General features: G+C 41.9%; 1 protein-coding gene across 1 annotated transcript; it reads left to right on the top strand.

Moving 5' to 3' along the window:
* The first annotated feature begins 7,910 nt into the window (after positions 1 to 7,910).
* fgf24 (fibroblast growth factor 24) lies at positions 7,911 to 19,044 on the top strand. The gene is made up of 5 exons (XM_054597142.1): positions 7,911 to 7,935; positions 8,634 to 8,752; positions 13,516 to 13,693; positions 16,891 to 16,997; positions 18,766 to 19,044. Exons 1-5 carry the CDS (start codon positions 7,911 to 7,913, stop codon positions 19,042 to 19,044), a joined length of 708 nt encoding a protein of 235 aa, XP_054453117.1.
* Positions 19,045 to 20,877: the final 1,833 nt, after the last annotated feature.

Below are 20,877 nucleotides of genomic sequence, written 5' to 3'. Positions count from 1 at the left end.
ATAGAAGTTCTAAGTGCCTCTTGAAAAAAACACACACATAAACTCAATCATGTGTTCCTCCCCCTCACAGGTAGGCAAAGCTGCAGGGCTACAGACAATTATGATTCACTTTTACAAAGGGATTTCACAAGAGGAGTGCGGAGGAGGGAAGACATACAAATGGCAATGCAAAACACCCCACACTTAATTTGGGTTAGGCTGATGCATTTCTTGACCTACCACACAAGGCAACTCTGGGCTTCAACCTGATTTACTGGTTTAACTGCTTTCATTTGACTAAGCTACTCCTTTTTTATTTTCTTAATTTATTTATTAATCCTACCAATTATGAGGAGACACAAATTGTCAATAAAAACTGTCCACTAGTCCACCAGGTAGTCCAGTTAACACATTTTCAGATACCAACGAAGGGTAAAGAAAAAATATATTTCTCCATAGGGTCCTTTCCATAATGTCTGATACTTACGGAAGGGTTACATTGGAGCCCATTTATTGTTGTCCCCATTAGTCACTTAGATATAAAACCATGGGAAAATAGGGTCCCTTTAACGTTAACAACCTTAAACATGTTCAGTTCTTTAGGGAAAAAGATAACAGGGATATTCTTAAGACATCACCACATACTCAATATCAAGGCACATTGATTCGTCAATAAGGATTTTAAATTGCTGGCCTACAATTAAAAGCAAAAACCTGTTTCTTTGCAGACGACAACACCCTGTTAGGTTACGAAAGCTCTGCACAATAAACAACCTGCATGACTGACCCAATGAGTTTTGTTTACAGGCCATGGTTTGTTTATTGTGGTGCAGAGTGAAACTAAATGAACCAAATACACAAATACAACAAAGTAAACTATTCCACACCTGGTTCAGAGCAACGGCTTCTTTTTCTGGCTATTGCATTGTAATGCATCACTTGAAGCTTGTTCTGCGTTTGCACTTATAAGTAGCTCTAGATGAGAGCGGCAGCTCAAGATTTAAAGAAAAACACATATAATAATATTTAAAGCAAACCTTTGATTTGTTTTCTTAAGACATTTTGATCCAAAAAAGGAAATAACATTTCAGAGTTCACAAATTGCTCTGAATCATTAAAAGAAATGGATTCTACCCACTATAAACTCATTCATATGAATATTTATATTCTTGTTTTACAGGAATAATTCCAGAAACATTCCCAGGTGAAGTTCAGCCCCAAATATTCCAGTAAGATCTCAGCATGCTTTGACAGTGAGATTGCATCAATCATATTTTACTTTATCTTTCATACTGTCTAAATTTAGTGTGAGGTGACGCAATTCATCACATAGTTCTTTGAAGGAAATGGCGTAGGCAAGAGCAAAAACAACATCAGCCATATCAAAAGCTGGATGGGTGTGGACGGGTCCAGCCTTTTTCTCGGTGGGTGGAGGTACCAGCCTGCCTTCCCTTTGTACATCTTACATCTGGAACGGGCACATTTTTTCCCCTCTTTTTCCAAATAACATCTGCAGCTAAAAACCCAGACAGGTAGTTAGAGTTGATTGGTCATGGATGGATTTTCTCTCTCTCTCTCTCTCTCCTCTCTTTCTATGTTCCTCTCTCCCTCCCTTTTTTTTCTATTCTACAAAGCCCAGAGGCTAGTATTTCACTGATTACAGAGTCCTTCCATTTGAATGGTCGTTTGTGTATTGTCAGAACAAAGGGGCGAGCGGCCTCTGAAGAGGTGCTAGACAGGGGAATGGATTGGGCTCAGCGATTAGGATGAGTGGAACTGCAGGTTCAGGCTAGCTTTACCAGAGCAGAGACCGCTCAAGGAGGGACTCCACTCCAACTGCTGTGGGACCTTTCGTGACTGGGAAAAAGAGGACTTGTGTGCGGCAGCTGCACTCCAGTGCGACTTATTGTTGAGGTTAAATTGTAAGGGAGAGCATCGGGAGTTTAAGAGGGAGGTGGACTGAATCGTTGAATTGCTCTGGATTTGGGTTGTCCCTCGGTCCAGATGAAGCAGAACAGAAACCTCTGTCTTTAATTTGGTGTAAAATGCTCATTATAACCTTAAAGCAAACATAAAGCGGCACATTTTAGCCTTAAACAAGAAGAGGACCAGCAGTGAAGCAAAACACCTCACTGCCTAATTAATGAGGCTGCGTTCTGCAAACAGGAAGTGATTTATTAGAAGCAAAAGCAGTGGGGGGTTATTTATGCTATTTCCTTTTTCTAATTTCCCCCCCCAAAAAATGCCTCAAACTTGCTGAATCTGGCTTTAAAAACATAGACTGTAGTCTGAAATATAGGTATAAGAAAAATGTTTTTTCAAATGCAACACAAGTTTTGAACAAAAAGGAGAAAAAATGATGGGATTAAGTCCAAAAAGGTGTCGTTATAACGATAGAATGATGTGTTTACTTAAACAATACAGGTCTCCCACAATTATCAAAATGCAATTGTTATTATTAAAATGTTCCCGATTTTGATAGAGTTGCACAAGATGAGACCAATCTCTCGCGTGTTGCCACAACAAGCGCACAACAGACCAGTCGCACCTGAGGAAGTGCTTTTCAGACAGCTCAGTAATCAGATAAACATTAGCCTGACAGGTTTCGCCTTTGAACACTCACTTAGTACTTCTCACCCCTAACATGAAGGGTAATGACTTAAAATCAAAGTCCTCATCAAATTATGTGGGTGAGTCCGGGTCACACTCTTGGTGGGCTTCAACATCCTTTTGATTGCAAAGCATCACCTTTTCAAAGCTGGTTTTAAGCCGTTTTTTAATTTACCGCCGGCCTTTGTGCTCATTAATGAGATCTGTAAAGTGCCATTCATCAAGGGCTGAAGATGCATGTAAAAGAAACGCAGCAGTGCAGCTAGGTGTTGTGTTAATAACATAAGTTGTCAAATAATCAAACATTTTGTGTGAATGAGTCAAACCTTCTGGCCAGTTTGTGAGTCTCAGAGCAATTTAATGCCACATAGCAAACAACCAGCCCCTTAATTAGGTAATTATGGCAATCCAAGAAAACAATTACGGGGTCGTTCAATTCAGGGAGGAAAAACAAATTAAAGAGCTGACAAAAAAACACTTACATCATTTGACTTCCCAGTCTTTCACCACCAGTCCACCCAGCTCTGAAGGCTTATTATGTCATTAAGGCCCTCACATTGTTCAGCAAAAGTCTGAGAAGCAAAGACTTTTTGATTACCTCGGCTCGTCCAAGGGACCTGACATTTATCTGTCAACCACGGGCCAAAAAACCTGGAACACATGGGGTCCGTCGGCTGGTTGTTATTCACTTGTTGCACTGTGACACATTCTGGCAGTTTTCTCACCATTGAGCGACGGCCAAAGAATTCGTCCAAGCAAGAATAGTTTAGCGATGTCTTCAAAATGCATGCAGTCACAAAGTTATTTCACGTGTTAGCAACTAGCAACAAGAGAGCAACAACTCTCGACTCCCCGCTGGACCGGGACGGAGCGAAGTCGTCATTAATGTCAAACAGGCGACTGGATTCAGTGGGAAACGTTAATATGTTCTGCATGCAGCCCCGACGCTCTGGGATGATTTGTCGAAGAGCGACGCTTTCATTTTCACCCTTCACTCCCACGGCCTCCCCCTACCACCCCCCCCCCAAAAAAAGAGCTCCCGCACCCAAATTCTCTGGCCTCCTCCCTGCGAGGCAAAACCTAAATGGCCCTTAATGACTCCATGCAAACAACGTGTGACGGGGGACAAATTACCAAAACACTTCCCCGCTTTTTTTTCCTTCTTCTTCTTCAGGTGACACTTGAAAGGTCTCCGAAGTAGCCGTCTGTAGCTTCACCCTCCCCCTCCCTCCCTCCCTCCCTCCCTCCCTCCTCTGGCTCCTCTCTCTGTCACCCCTCCACAATGTCAAGGTGTCGCGACCCCGTTACGACCCAAACCCCACGTTAGCCGTTGGACTTCAGTAGCCAGCAGAAGGGCACGGCCCGCAGTGTGAAAAGGGATGTGTGTTTGGAGGAAGGAGGGGGGAGGGGGTGCGGGGTCAGCATATCCTAATGGGGTGAGGCTGATTCCAGTGAGAGGAGAGGAAGAGGGCCGTCCCGTTTAGGTCTCACACGCTTGTCGGCCTGTGACTTCTAGTTAAAAAAAAAAAAAAAAAAAAAAAAAGGGGGCTTCTGGGTGGCTTTATATGAGTCGGTGGTCACCCCTCTGCTTCAATCGCCTCACCTTGGGAATTGAATGGGACACACACACACACACACATACACACATATACCCCCTCCGACACACACACCCCAACTACCCACCCCCTCGGCGGCCCTGGCACCCCTCCTTTCCTTTAAGTCAATATGTCCGTGTCAGAGATGAAAGTGCAAAGTGGGAGGGACGCGGAGGGGGTCCTGACACTAATGTAGTACATTGGGCTTCACTTACTGATCTGCCAAGTTCTTTTGTCAAGCCCTAAATGCCTGCTAGGGCCCTTTGAACCGCCGAGCGCTCGCCCGCCTTCAGATGCCTCCTCCTTCGGCCCCGATGAGATATCCTCGGTGACGTTCCCACAGTCCCGTCGCTGCGGAAAAGACACGCATAGCTGCACGGGGACGCGGTCGAGGTTCGAGTTCAAAAGGGGGCTTGAAAGGAAGGCCCGGGAGCCGTCCAAATAAAATCATTCGCCGACTCGACTTAAAAGTGAAATTTGTTTTCATCCAAATTGAAATTGAATGGGTGAATGTGGCGGCGGAGGATCGTTTCGGGCCCCGTTTGAATCTGCGGTTTCCAAAGCACTTTCATTGGCTGCCAAGCACAGCCAGCCAGGTAAACTAAGACCTTTAACTTGCTTGCTTGTTTTTTCTCACTCCCTCACTCCTGTCAGCTAATCTCTGTGGGTAACCTTATCCCAACTCTTGAGTGGCTGCCCCCACCCCCGACCCCCCACCCACTCGTCCCCTCCTCCGAGCCTCAGAAACTGGACTGTGAAACAGCTCTCCCCATTCATAAAGCTCACTCTTGTTATTGCTCGACCAGCAGCAAACTGCACTTGATTGATTCTTGCTGTTTTATCTCTTTTACTTTTTCATATAGTGTCAGCGGGCAATTTGTCTGAGCACCAACTCTTTTGACTGATGGTGTGAAAATGTAGTTTTCAATCCACATGTTAGGGCGCTCCTTTTTAAAGGGTCACTTCACCCAAATTCAAAAATGTGTGTGTATATATCAATAAATACATTTTGAATTTTGTCAGTTACTTCAGACAGTATCATTTCGTTCAGATAGTTTGGCTTTTAGTTGCTTAGGTTTTAAGATTTTTTGCCACCACACCATTTTAATTGAGGTCAATGGAATTTAAATAATACATTTCAAAAGAATTCAACAGCAAAAACAGAGTCCCACTTACTCTAGAAATACTTGTATATTGTAAAGTTAAAAAAACTAGTAAATAAAACAGTCTAGCTGATTTCTAAAAAAAAAAAAATGTTTATATATAAATTATGTGAACCGACCCTTCAACTCTGCAGTATGTCCTACAGATGATGTTTATTTACTTGCACCTTGCATTAGACCCCGTGTCACTTTTCTCTCCAGATGCAACACTCACACAGGAGGTTTCCTCTGGTGGATTTGGTGCAGAAACTTCAGCAGCTTAAAAATGAAACAGAGAAAGATATAGATGGTGATAGAAGTGGTAGACATAGAAGTGGACATTGCATGACATAGCAAATAAAGTCCTTTAGTTTAAGTCATTATTATAGTCAGGTTTATGTTCCAGGCAGGAAAGTGTTTCTTAGACCACTTTGCTTACTTTAGTGCCACATATAAGTTTACATTTCTAGAATAAATCTGTCCCTCTGGCTCCTGATTGGCCGACTGCCAACAGTGACTGGTTGTCCAGACAAGTGCATGGCAGAAACCATCCAAGATTTGGCCTGTAGCCATTGCTTATTTCCCATACTCCTTAGACCGATACACTGACAAAAGTCCTCTTGAAAACAACTGTTGCCACGAGCAGAGATACGTTTCCTCCTCCTGGTGACTCACAGGTGGCAACATCAAGCCTGCTGCTGCGCGCTCTTTCCTCAGTTGTGGATTTACAGTCATGCTCCGAGAAGTTTTGTCACAAACATGTGCTTAAGAGGCGTTGAGTGACTCCACAGTGCTGGCTCCATCACAGTCAGTGTGGTAATTGCTGTTTATCGCGCTGTTTTCTTTAAATCAGTTGTCAGGTGCTTTTATTTCCATTTTTTTTTTTCATTTCTTTGCTCGGTGGCGAGCGGCAGCTAATGTAAGCCACATTTGATCAAACGGAACCGAGAGCATTTTACGTTTTGTCAAGAAATCGTCAAATTATCTTCCTCGATAATTACTATTTACCACAACTTTTTTTGCTGTGATTTCCCTCCCTTAGGCAGAGAAAATTAGTCATGCTTGAATTGACATTATACATCGGTTGTGTTACAGGGCTTATTAGAGAGCACTGTGGTTGACAGGATCAAGCCTTCTTGTTAGGCAGACGGCCATGAATCACTGGGTAAACCCACATCAACCCACTTTATCCACATTTGCTGCTCGCAACACAAACGCTTTAACCTGTTGGTGTAAATCATAAACACTCAGATTAAGTCTTCTTTAAGAAAAGCCATAATTTCATTTTATTTTTCCGGATAAATAACAGATTTTTGTTGATTTGGGGTTCTGTTTTGCTGATGTTGATCTGCAGCTGGAGCTCTTAGTCAAACACTCCCTTTCATTCCCCACTGAAGTCACTGCAGGAGGCCCTTTGAAATCCCCAACATGGGAAGTTTTCTATGTAATCATTTAGATTTATTTTGAATATCAATGGGACAGGAATGCCGAGGATCCAGTTTTAATGGGACAATAAAGGCAAACCCTCTTTTTTTTTTTTTTTGTTTAATGGCAGCGGGGATGTGGGCTCGCTTTACTGCTGCCAGCTCGTAAACGCATTCACACCTCTCTTTCATTTAAATGCGGGATAAGTTATAGCACATTATTGAAAAAAAAAAAAAAAAAAAAAAAAAAAAAAAAAAAAAAAAAAGAAAGAAATCGAGGTCGACAACAACCTGCATTTGAATGGTGTCTGGAGGAGCCGAGGCCAATACACATAGCAGCAGTTTAAAAAGCAGGAATAACAGAGAGGCAGAGACAGTTTCTGTAGCTGTTCCACACAGCAGCTCTGCTCATAGTGACAATACCAATACGTGTTAGTGTGTGCATCATTATAATATATTATAAAGGCCTGTCAAGTAATAGACACTGAAAATGTGCTTTGTGTTAAAATCAAGATAAATAAATTAATGATCTAATAAAAAAACTCATTTTTTTGGCGTATTTATATCACCCCATGCCTCCAATTAGACGTAGTCTTTGTTCATATCCGAAAACCAATAAATAATTTCCCAAACTTACTTTACAAAAAAAAAAAATAATAAAAATAAAAATGTGTTATTAATTTCTAAACGCATCTTGTCTGGTGTTCTTCATCTCCTTCTGCGCTGCGCTTTGCCCTCCGACAGAAGGAAGAACAAAAAAAAAAAAAAAAAAAAAAAAGCAAGCTGATGGTCTCTCCAAGATTACCCTATCAGGTGCAAACCGCTGACATGTTTCCACCCACCAACAACAAAAAAGCCTCTCTGTGCCCAAATCTCAAGCCGCAGACGCACAAACACCACTGACAGGCACTGCTGCGCCATCACCAGCCCCCAGAGCCTCTCCAGGGATCCGCTGCGATTCTTCCACACTTGCTTTTTCTTTTTTTTTTTTTTTTTTTTTTTTTTTTTTTTTTGTAATTTGGTGTGTATGTCTGGAAGTTTGTTTTGTCCACTTTTAAAGCGACTTGTATGTCTTGGTGGAGAGAGAAAAAAAAAAGAAAAAGAAGCGTTTGGTTATTCAGTGCTTGAGTAGAATAAAAAAAAAAAAAAAAAAATGACCCATGCAAGGTGTAGAAACCCCCGCAGGTACGGACGGAGCTGAGGAGCCTGTGATCTCCGGAGCACTGACTGGGATTGTGGGGGAACTTGGTTCGGTTCTTGGGGGCGCAAAAACTCTTAAGGATATTTTTTTTTTTTTTTTTTTTTTTGTTGCGAGGAGATTTTATTTCTTTTTTTTCCTCTAGATTAGGTTGAATTTTTCAATTTTTTCCAATTTTGCCCCCCCCCCCTCCTCTCCCCAAAACACACACACTTGGCACCGATTGGAGACGTTTCGGGATTTCGGGGGAGCGCAGGAGAAAAACTGAGCTGAGAAAAAAAAAAGAAATAATATAATAATAATCTTCTGGATAATTCCCCACACCACCCCCCTCCACCCCCAACAAGGAAACACCTAATGTTGCACTCCATGACTCTGCTGCTGCTCTCCAGTGATCTATCCTCACGCTGGGATTCAATCTCCTACTTACCCCCGGAGTTGTGTGCGTAAAGGACGCGCAGGGGAGCGAAAGAGAGGGGGGGCGACCTCGCCAACCTTTCCTTTGGGGCTCTTAAATCTGTGGAAGCAGGTGTATTTCTGCGAGTCAAGATGTCTGTGCTGCCTTCGAGGTTCATATACCTGTAAGTGTTCTCCGTTTTCTCTTCTCTTGCTCCACATCAGATCATGCATTCTTACCAATAGAAGTCGCCAAAAAGCTCCATGTTTACGCGCTGGTTTCATCCAGGTAGGCTGTGTTTTGCTCATGTAATTGCCTGTTTGATTCACTCCCTTCCTTCTGCCTTCTCTGTGTTTCTCTCTCCACATAGGTGTTTACATTTTCTGGTACTCTATTTCCAGCTACAGGTATGTTTACCCCCTCGATGGTCTCCTTTTGTATGTGTGTGTTTGCATGTCACTGTGCAGTTTATTTATTTTTTTCCTCTTCTGATGTCTGTGAATAGTGCTGATGATGGGTTAGGGGTTATTTACAATGTCGTCCCCAACAAATTCAGGATTGACCTGCTTGTATTGAATCCATATTCATTCATATTAATGAGGAGCTAAGAAATCGGCCTATGATGTTTTAGGAAAGCATTTGCTTTGCAGAAAATCAACTATTAAAATCAAAAAGAATATTGCAAAAAAATAAGTAAATGAACTGAAGAGATGTGAAGTCATAGTGCTATTATAGAGATACAGAATGGGGAAAGGTCCCACAAATGTAAGAACAATTTACCACACTCAATATTAAGCACTTTGATTTATATTACAGCAGGAACATCGCGAGATATAAATGCAATTCCCCTTTAAAATGACTAATGCAAAAAATAATACAACCTGCACTGATACATAAATATCAGAGGGGATTTTCGACTCTGATCTGCAGACTATCAGCTGCTTTGCATCCAGACGAATCAATAAATACCTCCGATCAGAAGGCTACCATCAATCTGGCAGATATTAATTAAAACCAGTTGTTTTTAATCTGGACTTCAAGTAGCAGGTTCGGTGTTTTACAACAGAATAGTGTAGTAAATGTTTAGATCCCCGGGGTTAGGAGTTGTTCTCTGAACAGATGGGCTGGTTTGGCGCTGGTTGCCTTTGGTTTCTTTTATGAGTCGCGTCTCACTTTGAACAGTAATGATTTGCAGGCTTCCACTCACCTAATTGCGCGCTGTGATTCAGATAAGATGCGGAGAGCACGCTCCTAACCCCATAAAGCCATCTGATCACTTTATGGCCCTATGACGTGTTTGATCGTAATGTCCCACGTGCTGTTGTTTCAGATTATGCTCTCTTATCTTGAATATTAAAACAGCATTGACTGAATGAGAAAGAAAAAAAGAGAAGGTTATGTTTTCATCTCTCATCCACTTCTGGGATGCATTTTTTTTTCCTCCCCTACAAAAGCATCCAACAGTATGTAACATGCTGATTCTAGTTTTTATGTATTTATATCTTTAATAGATTACAAAAACATATAAAAAGAAAAATGACATTTGACCTTGTTTGATGGAAAGTTTGTTTGTAGACAAATATAAAACACATTTAATTGGTTGCACAGTTCAGATATTTTACTACTTCAGAGCTGCTTGGATGAGCATGTCCTGGTCGGGGAGCCAGTAGCTCTCAGCAACAAAATTACAAGTCTGACTCTGACTTTTTAAAAAAAATAATGTCTCAGAGACAAAATATAAAACCCTGAAACCTCCCCAAAAAACTAAAAAAACTGCAACGTTATATAAGTCTATGTGCTCTGATTATTCCAACAGAGCTGGCACAAACAAAGATATAGTGTCGACTGACCGCTCCTCACATGCAGAGAGGATCAACCTCATGCACAGTGTGGCCCAACAGACCTATGAGGTGCACTGATGAATGAGGTTTTATGTTTTTTTTCAGATGTGATTTCCATGTTTGTTGTGGCTTAGAGAAAAATTCAGATTAGATTAAAGCATTTATCAGACAAAGGAAATGCATCGTGGCTCTCTTGAGTGCTTCCAGGATAAAGATCAAACTAAAGAAATGCAGGAATAGCCCTTTACTGCCCTCCTTTCTCTTTGCCTCTCCGTATTGTTGGCCCACTCTGCTTCTCAGCGCCGCTACGTACGGCTAATGGCTCTTACATGTCATGCTGTGGTTGTGATTTTCACGAGGAAAGACAACAGAAGCGACCACAGTTGGAAGGAAACTTTCAATGCACTGCCAGCATGGGAGTGTGTGTTTCTCCCTAGTTGTGTGTGTGTGTGTGACCCTGTTTGTGTGTCGAGCAGATAGCAAGGTGTATCTTAGATGGATGCGACAACTCCGCTTCCTGGGTGAAGATGAGTGCCAGACTTTTGAAGTTTCAACCATATCCGTTTTCATGCTGTGTCTTTGAAGAAAGGAGACAGCGTGATAAAAAAAACAAAAAAAAAAAACTGTTGTCGCTAGCGTTAGCCCCGGCCATGTGCTTAGGCTTGCCTTTCCCTTGATGCAAAATGCAACTGTCTACCAAACACACCTTTATGTTTGTTTAGAGATGGGGGAGATTTGGGATAAATCCCTCAGCAGCCCAGTTAGGCCAAGTTTTGTTGTGTGTTCAGTTTTTTTTTTTAGTTTTTTTTCTTTTCTTGCTCGTCAGCTTTGAGGTTCATTCTGAGAGAAAGTTGACAAATGCTGATGTTTGGCTTTTGAAAAGGATTCATCATTTTCAACACATTTGTGTGCAGTTCTGAATGAGAACTTTGCTGTTGCATGAGTGTTTATTTTTAAACCGGCATGTGTTCAGTGGTAATCCAGCGTCTTTGTAGTAACATCTTTGGTTCCAAGCGTTGTAGTAGTACTCTGTGAAGGACGGTGATAACTTCATCCATTTAGAGTCTTTATTCCTTGGATAAAAAGTGCTGTAGGTGCTAACTGCTCCTCGTTTTCTGGAGCTTCCATTGGGAGCATTTAACATGACACTGAATGTTTAGAGCATAAAATGTGAAAGCTTCTGTGAATCTCTGTTTGGAGCAAAAGTTAAAACGTTGTCTCCAATAAAATCCATTTCATTTCAATGTCCAGGAAACGTAGCGGGTCATTTGCGGTTCGATTCCCCGGCTCGTCCTGTCGGCATGTTGAAGTGTCCTTGAGGGAGACTCTTAAAAACCCAACACATCATCCTACTGCTCCTAAAGGTTTAGGATGGGTTAAATGCAGAGGTCAAACTTTATGTAAGTGACGATAAAAATACAGTTTAAGTTAAGTTTGAGGTGACACAGACGTGCATTGTTCTGAACACTGGTGTATTGACTTGACAGTTCCTTGAATTGGTTGCATTGGGTTAACAGTTCCCTGGTCCAATGTTAAGATGCTAAAACTGTAAATCTCTATGTCTGGGTTGAGTTTATAGGATTAAGGAACTGGTTGAGGGCGACTTTAGGTATAAGGTTATCTTTATAGGGCTCCACAAAGTTGTGGTCTTGAATCATTTTTTTCAATATTGTGTTCACTGTAGTCAAACTAATGTATAAAAGGACAATGTTACGTCATGGTTGTCAATGCTGAGCAGTTTCATGCAAGTTGTGTTGCATGTTGGAAGACTTCCTTAGAGAAAATTAAAAATGAAAGTGACCTATCTTAAGAGAGAAGTTGTTGGGCTGAAACCAAAGGGGGTAAAAAAAATGAGCCAACAGAGCTTCAGCAAATTCTGATACTTTTGCTTTAAGGAATAGCTTACTGGACAAAATAAAATCCCATTGCGTGATATAAAGTCATCACAGCTCGTAGGTTTTGATGCCTTGCAGTCAATATTAACAGCACAAATTAGTTGCATCAGTAGGTAATGCATTGCGATATCCAGCCTCTCATTTTCCACACCGCCTGATGCCAAAAGTAACATTATGGGCGTGTTTCCTTAAATGTCAAGATACAGAAGCTGTGTCCCAGTTCGGGGGCTGGCTCCTCCGAGGGGCCACATTTCTAGGCCGATTACGTCATGGTGAGCCAACAAGTCCTTCCGCCCAGAAATGCTGCCTATATCTCACAATCTATGAGGCATTCAAGAGCAAAGTCCTCGAGTTGACATCCAAACTATTGCTTGTTGGGCGCCACGTAGGTCGTACCTGAAGGACTCATCTTCGCGGACGTTGTTCTTCCGAGGATTATTGTATGACACCTCTCTCTCTAAGTTTAAGGATTTGTTCTTCCAAAGCCACATTTTCCCATCATGTTTGCTACATGTCATTAATTCACCGAAGTTAGAATAACAAGGACTTGGGGTATGTAATGTGTATATAATTAGCCACCTGAGAACAGCCACATAAAAAGCCATTACTGTGCAATTACCACGCCATACAGCTGGGGAAATGGGATCTTGGCGTGAACAGAGATTCCAGGGCTTCTGAAAGTATACGTTTCCCTCTCGCACTTCCACGTGTTGGGTGACACGGTTGCTTTCCTGACATGCCGTCGACGTCTGCGATTTCCTTTCTTTTTATGGTCGGGTCTAAGGTGACTTGTAAACAGCAGGCGAGGGAATTCTGAGAGGTGGATTTGGACGGATTGATCAGAAAGTCCTCCTAAAAATGCGTTTTTTGTGGTTCAGGGTGCCTCTTGCCACCTCTCAGTCTTGTCTTTCCGCCTGCTGCGTTTCCTAATTTATGGACCCTACATGGCCTGCAGGCAGATATTTGTTTGATGATAGTGCAACAGGTCTGGATGCTTCAGGTGTATAATTGCTAGTGGCTTGCTTGCTTGTGGAAATGGAGTAAAGGTTTCCCAATATCGCTGGGGGCACATAGTATACGGCTGTCTCAGTGTGAAGCAACAGAAGGTTGCACTGTGGGCCCTGCACTTGTTCTGTGGGTTACGGTGACTTCATTAAGACACCTCGTACATAGTTATCAGCTTGTAAATGCAAGGCATAAAAAGTGTGCCAGTTAAAAGCGAGAAGGGAAAACACTAAAATGCATCATCCACAATTTCCCGGTTGGTATCTCAGTTTTTAAGCCCCAGAGGCACAATTGAAATTTTTGACACAGGGCCCATAAAAGCTCCAGCACACACTACTATCAACACCTGTGCCGGGACGATCTCTCACTGTCTTGTCTTTCCGTCTCTCTTTCTCTCTCTGTTTCCTCTTGTCTCACACCTCTGTGCAGGAATCCCAGCAGACCACTGCTGATTTCAGGTTTTACATCGAGAACCACACGAGGAACCCGGACGACCTGAGCCGCAAGCAGGTCCGGATCTACCAGCTCTACAGCAGGACCACGGGAAAACACGTCCAGATCTTGGGGAAGAAAGTCAACGCCAACGGAGATGATGGGGGCAAGTATGGTATGGGAGAACTCCTGTGCATCTCACCCGACACGTTAGCTAGTTTGTTATAAGCGGATGAGAAAGCAGCGCCACCTTCCTGCCAGATGTTGGTGCTTCTTTAGATTTACTTCCCTCGCTCCTCCAGACACTTTGGCTGTTTACTAACCATTGTGTGGAGGTTGGTTTCCATGCTCTGTGTTTTGGCTTGGGCAAAGTGGATGGTGCCTTTTGTAAGCCACCAAGTACTGGTTGGGGTGGCTGGAAACATTTTGAAATGGCTGACCTTGCAAATTATGTTTACTGAAGCATATGGGTATCAAGAGCAAGTCTATGTTTACTTTGATGGATTTATAGGCCAATGGTGAGAATTTTGCCAGATGACTAATATGGACCAAAACCTGACTAAAAACTTAAATAGTTGTTGGTTTATTATATAATATATATTTATATATATCTTTACTATTGGCTTTACTCAACTTTACTGTCTCTTAATTTATCAGAACATGTTGGTGTTATTCACAAGGAATGGGATTGGGAAGGTCCATATTTGGAAACGGAAATAAGTGAAGTCCCAAAACTTTATTGTCCTTGAATCTGAACGGGCAAGAGAAAGTTAAATGTATGATGTTTCATTTTCTAAACTCCACAGTGGTTTGACGGTCATTGTCACATTCAATGTTAAGCATAAAAAATGGACAGATTTAGTTTTTTTCATTTTCAGCTTTGTTCCTATCATGAACTTTATCCTCTTTGTGTGGCCGGTGAAGCGCTCTTTGATGCGGCGGCACAAACAACAGGACTTGTTTTGAGCTTTTCCTGCAGATATTGCTCACAACAGCTGACTCACGGCTCTGAAATTGCGGGTCTTGAATGCCTCCAAGTTAGTGTGTTCAGTCGCAGATGCGCCGAGGCGAAGTTTCCTCACTGCTTGTTAGAGCTTGAGTGGAAGCAGATCCAATTTTTTCCCATGAGCCCTTGCCAATTCTACCCTCCGCCCCTCCTTCTCCCGTCCCGCTCCTCTTCCTCCTCCTCCTCCTCCTCCTCCCCATCCAGCTGCAGTACCTGGCACCTGTGAACTCCTTTGCACTCACTATTAACGCTCGGGAAGACACTCTGCTCGCTCGCTCGGATCCACTCTCAGTCCCTGCAGCTTCACGGCGGAGAGCTCCACAAAACACCACAGAAGAAATATATTGCTTGGATGTTTAGCTTCATGACCCCTAAGTCTGTATCTGTGCAGCCAAAGTGCAGGTGTTATCATTCTTCTTAGGTATTAGTGTAGCATATTCATTACTTTTAAGGGACTAGAACAATCCTTTTCCAGAACAATCAGTCATAACTGATGCCTGTTGTCCACTCGGAGCAGACCCCGCGGGTCACTTAAAAGGCTTTTAAACTGATGAATGCTGCAATGTGGAATTAAAGAAGAGAGTTTCAGCTATTTTGACAGGTGACCCCATGCTGAGGTTAAAAAAAGCCTGTGGCCCCTTGTTTATACAGCAACGAGGAAGGAAAAAACACTTCACTGGTTAAGAGTTCACTGCAACTGGTATTTAATGTCAAAACATTGATCAGATATTCAAAAAAAATTGATTTTTTTCATTTTTATATGCCAGCTATAGCTGCCAACGGAGTCCGGAGCCTGAGAAAAACACCCAGAGTTAATATACAAAACATCACGGTGACCACTCTCTGACTCCTGAAGATATTTCCTTGTGGATGTTGTTCCGATAAAATGAAATTACTCCATTTCCTTGTTGTTATTTTACCATCAGGGGTCACAGATGGAGAATAACTTACAGTAGGGAGGAAAATGTTGTTTTATCTGATGTTCTGAGGTCGAGGCTTCATAGCTGAGGTTACATTTTGGGTCACCGTGCAAAACCAGCAAAGGGTGAGAAGGCCAAAGTGTCGTCAAATGACTCCTGATTTGACTTGCAGAGCTGAAGTATCTTTTTTAAACATCCAATTTTTTTCCCTTCACAAGGACTCTAAAAGAAAAGGTCCGGATTGATCTTGGCGTACAAAAAGAAATCTCTCAAAACAAGAGAAGGAGTAGCTTCTAAAGTTTACCTTTGAGACAGGTTTCCTTCCCACCACTTTCCTCCCAAGGTTGGATTTTTGGGTGAGGGAGGAGGAGGAGGAGGAGGAGGAGGGGGAGGGGGGGAGTTACTTCTGCCCTCCAGCCCGTCCCATCCCCTTCGCCTATTCTTCCTCTGCTCCCTTGAGCGCCACTGAATGGCCCTGTGTGTTAAACAAATGGATCATCTTAACTTTTTGATTGAGTGAGCACAGACTAAAGGGAACTTGAAACCTAATCCTGAGGGGCACATAACCGCTGCACAAATGTTTGGCAGATCTCTCGGCTGGTCGAGGGGCGAGCAGAGACAAAGGTGACCTCGCAGGGGTTAACATTTTGGAGGAGGAGGAGGAGGAGGAGGGGGGGGGGGAGAGATGGGGGGGGGGATAAAAGAGCCGCCGGGATGCGTCTCGAGAGTGGATTACTGCTGTGTCAGGCTGAAGTGGCCGTGGCATTGTTGCTTTGGTGCATATATGGTATTGTGTAAAGAAAGTTATACACTTAATATACCTTGAAAATAATTCTGTGCTCTGGAGACCAATAATTCATCTATTTTTGCTCATTCTTTGTACGAAAAATATAGGCCATAACATCGTATTTTTTTCAGATTCACAGAAATAATGATGCTTAAATGATGTAAAATAGATGATTTAAAGTGTGTGTCAAGTCAATTCATTTATACAGCCCAAAATTAATATGTACAGAATCTTCCAGAATTTGGTTGGTATTTGGTTGGTATTTTCAGCTATTAAAATAAATTATTTCCCATAAACCTTGATGTGATAAAAATGAATCTAATCTCCAGTAAAACCAATATTGGTGGTTGACTGTTTTCTGGTGGTATATATGAAGAAATATAGTAACTTATTAGTCAATCATCATTATAGCTTATTATCCAAGTTTTCATTTATTATTATCCGAGTTTTACAGGACGAGAAATTAAACACAATGATTGTTAGGTTTTGAATTTGTGGGAACTCAAAAAATTCAGTATTGAATAAAGTACCGGACAATGTTGACCATAAGTAAGATAAACTTACCAGATATGTTAAAATGTATGAGGATCCTTAAAGCATGTGTATGTGAGTGTAAAGACTTGCCCTTAACAGGATCTACTTTTTCTTCTCTTTTCCAGCTCTTCTCGTTGTCGAGACGGAAACCTTCGGGAGCCACATTCGAATAAAAGGAAAAGAGAGCGACCATTACATTTGCATGAACGATAAGGGCAAAATAGTCGGAAGGGTGAGTAACTTTTGGTTTTACTTTAAGGAATATTGTAAAAAAAAGACTCAATAATTTCACTGGCAAGAATAAAAGTGCCTCTTTAATATCAGAATGAATATTTTAAATGGAGCTCTTAATCCCGGCTGAATTGAACGCGGCCTCAGATCTGCTTTCTCCTGCTGTTTTTGTACACCCTAACAAAACCCCTTTGATAACTCGCAGCCCTTCTTCCATTACGTAATCGGCCTACTCCTTTGACACTCGATCAGTCAATTACGGACTGCAATCACCACAATGCATTGAGAGACTAATGGTCACTTAGGAGGAATGCCATTGCAATTATATCACTCAGTCACACCAGGTGGCCACAAGCGCGGGATGACTGCATGCGACTCTGCGGACGGCCGCTCGCGATATGGAAAAGAAGTTGATATTTGCGAAAGCACACGTGTGACCGGTCTGCATTAATAACTCACACTGTCGGCATCCGAGGGGCTGCAGACATTCACACACAAGTTTTCACTCTCTCATCGAGGTCATCTGTTAGGAACATGAATTTAATTTTCTCGTTTTAGTTGTTGAGGCCTCATTTGTTTAAAATAATGATCTTTGACTTCCTCCTTTAAACCACCGAAGGATTATTTTAACAATCGGATTAAATTATGTTTGAATTATGGATCGCTGGCGGTGTTCCTCTTGTTTAATGATAAACATAAATTGAACTGTTGGCATCAAGATTTAAAAATCTTTTTTTTTTTTTTTTTCTGACTTACCCCCTATTGCTACGAAGACATGCAAATACTTTGTTTTTTATTGGTCCATCTTTTGAGATATTATTCTGCGATAGATACTACCTCCCGATTTGAAAAGTTCAGCAGCACCGTGCTGTTAACTCGGATCATCAACAGACCTCACTGTGAAGACATTTCAGTGGAACTACTTTCTTCCAAAGAAAATTCAGTAGTAGAATCACATGACATCTCTAGTTTTTATCTTTATAAACAGTACGCTGGGACTATAGTACAGACCAGTTTGCTCAAAGTCCTCTAGATTTTTTATATTTCACTCGTCACCAGCATGTTTAAAAAAAAAAAGCTAGATCTTTCTAATTTTCATAAATATATAGCTCAGTTACTTTAAGCAATAGTTTGACAAATGGTTAGACTCGCTTTCTTGCTGAGAGTAAGATGAGAAGATCGATACCACTCCTTTTGCATTCAGTTAACTAAGAATCAAGTCTTTATGCTAAGCTAAGCTAACTGTCTCCTTGCTCTCGCTACATAGTTAGCATGCAGACATGGAATCTACAATGTCAAACTATTCCTTTACATCCACTACTGTAATGTGGTACCAGTGGTACAATAGTGAAGGACCGTGAAAAGGAACAACTAGACAGGAAGTAGTTTCATATTACAGGAGTGTATTAGTGCAGTAAAGAGTAAAGGCGTGCAGGTGAGGGCACTAGTCATGTGAAATATATTTAACTTTAGTTTAGTATTAACCTTTTCTATTAAACCGTTTTTGTTTTTCAATCATTATTCAAACTTCATGCTATCCTTCAATGACATGTTGCCCTAAATGCATGTTACCTTTTCAGTATTAAAAACATGTTCTTAACACTTAACTTTTTACTGCTGTTCCACTAAACTAGAAAAAACAACACCTTAAAAGCAAACCAGTGTGAGCCTGAACACCCTGATAAACAGGAAATAAATCTGACTGTTAGTTAGAGGTCGTGCTGCTGTGTTACTAATTAATTAATGTCCTACTTCCTCCCTTCTCCCAGCCCGATGGAAGGAAGCAGGAGTGCGTCTTCGTCGAGGAATTCCTGGAGAACAACTACACGGCTCTGGTGTCGGCCAAGTACAAAGGATGGTACCTCGGCTTCAACAGGAAGGGGCGGCCCAAGAAAGGCTCGCGGACCACGCAGAGGCAACAGGAAGTCCACTTCATGAAGCGCCCGCCGAAGGGCAGGCTGGACCCGCTGGAGGAATTCCGGTTCACCCCAGTGACTAAGCGGACACGAAGGGCTCGGCGGTTAAAACTCAACCCCCAGAGGAACTGATGGGACCAATGGGACAGCACTAATAGTCCTCGTGGGGAGAGAGGGCTGGGGCGGGTGGGGGGGGGGTGACAAAACAAAAAAAAAACTGTAACTGAAAAATCTCAAGCTTCTTGTCTTAAAAGAATCACCTTAAAGACTTCACTTCTGTTAAAGAAAGACGGACAAAAAAGAACAAAAAAAAAAAGTCAAAGATGTTTTTATTTTTGTATTTCAGGATGACTGAATATTTCCTAACTCTTGGATTCTTCTGGGTTGATGTCATTGTGCTAACGTGTCTGTCATGTTATTTATACTGGATAAACTAAAGGACCTCTGAGAGAACTTCCTGTCGCCGTCGTCCTCAGCTACGTTTTGAACTGCAGCCTGAAGGCCTTCTTTCTTTTTTTTGACAATGGGGGCTGAAGTGCAAAGCTGACGCAACGTTATAAAAATCAGCCAACTAGAGATTTCTTGGAATACCTGTCGGTTTTTTGTTTGTGTTGCCCCTGACAACGAGGACCCCATACTTTCCACTGGAATCGGACACCATGGAGATGAAACGGAGAGAGGTGGCAGTTCGCAGGTGACACTGTGCTGCCGGGATAACTGTGTAGCTTTGAGTGCAATATTTTACAGGTCTCTCTCTTTCTCTTTCTCTTCCTCTCTCTCTCTCTTTCTTTTTTTTTTTCATTTTTTCTTTCCATATGTCTCTCAGCTCCACTCGTGGCTCCTGGAATGCGCCGAAGCCTCCCAAGTGCTGTGTGTGATTTCCTTGACATTTCCATGCAGCGTGTGATTCAGCTAAAACACGACATGCTTTGACTAGTCGGGCACCAGCCGTGGCTTTATTCTTGTTTAAACACCTTAAAAAAGACAAAAAAAAGAAAAACAATACAAACAAAAATATTACAGCTCATGTGATTCAGAATTCCACAAAGTCTTCCAGCTTCATCACATTTTGGAGACGGATGTTAATCCCTCTCGTGTCCCCTTGGATTCACGCTCTTCCTCACACGTGTTTTTTTAAAGTCGCTCCAGAAAAGGATGCCTTGATTCTTTCGAGTGTGAGCTCGCTGATATTTCGGGGCGGGTGATGCAGACTTCCTCTACCTCCTTGTTCTTTTTTTTGTTTATCTTCACCTAGTCTGACTGTCTGTGTTCAGTTAATCTCAAGAACCTTTCAGTCGACACGACGCTGAGCTGAACTCAGCTCTTCTGTTTTGTTTTTTTTCTTCTCTCTTCCACAATCATCTTTTGACTTTGAGCTCATCTTTGCTCCATTTCACTCTCACTGGATGAAAGTCTCAAAGATGCTCTCTGGGGAAAGCTTATCACTGTGCTTGTTTCAGATCAGTGATCCACAGACAGGAATACTGTCGCTTTGACGACCCCTGATCACTTCATGACTCCACATTTTGACAATTTAAGACTTCTCCCCAGAAATCCAGATGACCAACTTGTCCCGGATTACAGGAACATTTTCAACGACACGAGTTTGTGTCTGAATCGTTAAAAAAAAAAAAAAAAAAAAAAAAAGGGAAAAGTCTGTGCTTCAATCATTCCTTCTCTCACTGACGACCAACTCCAGCCTCTTTTCACCTGTAGTATGTAATCACCTGTCCACTGGCAGGTTTTTTTGTATGAGTCGCTACTAACAACATGACACATTTATGATCTTTTTTTTTTTTTTAAACAAATGTAAGCAAAAATAATTTTATGACTATTATTAAGATATTTATTGCCTCCCTTTGTAAATAAAATGTGATGAGTTTTATTTGGCCTCTGTTAATAAAATGAGGACTATATTTTAAAAAAAGAACTATTTTACGTCTTTATTGCATTGTGGAGAAAAGC

Source organism: Anoplopoma fimbria, chromosome 4 (genome assembly GCF_027596085.1).
Source record: "Anoplopoma fimbria isolate UVic2021 breed Golden Eagle Sablefish chromosome 4, Afim_UVic_2022, whole genome shotgun sequence".
NCBI classification, from domain to species: domain Eukaryota; kingdom Metazoa; phylum Chordata; class Actinopteri; order Perciformes; family Anoplopomatidae; genus Anoplopoma; species Anoplopoma fimbria.
The sequence above is the reverse complement of the archived record's forward strand: the minus strand, read 5'-3'. Positions and strand labels throughout refer to the sequence as shown.

What these genes read in the sequence shown, in the direction of transcription:
- fgf24 (XM_054597142.1), top strand. Translation starts at nt 7,911, where the DNA reads ATGCAAGGTGTAGAAACCCCCGCAG. An exon ending in TACTCTATTTCCAGCTACAG is followed by an intron (nt 8,753 to 13,515) that starts GTATGTTTACCC and finishes ACCTCTGTGCAG; the next exon opens with GAATCCCAGCAGACCACTGC. An exon ending in AGATGATGGGGGCAAGTATG is followed by an intron (nt 13,694 to 16,890) that starts GTATGGGAGAAC and finishes TCTCTTTTCCAG; the next exon opens with CTCTTCTCGTTGTCGAGACG.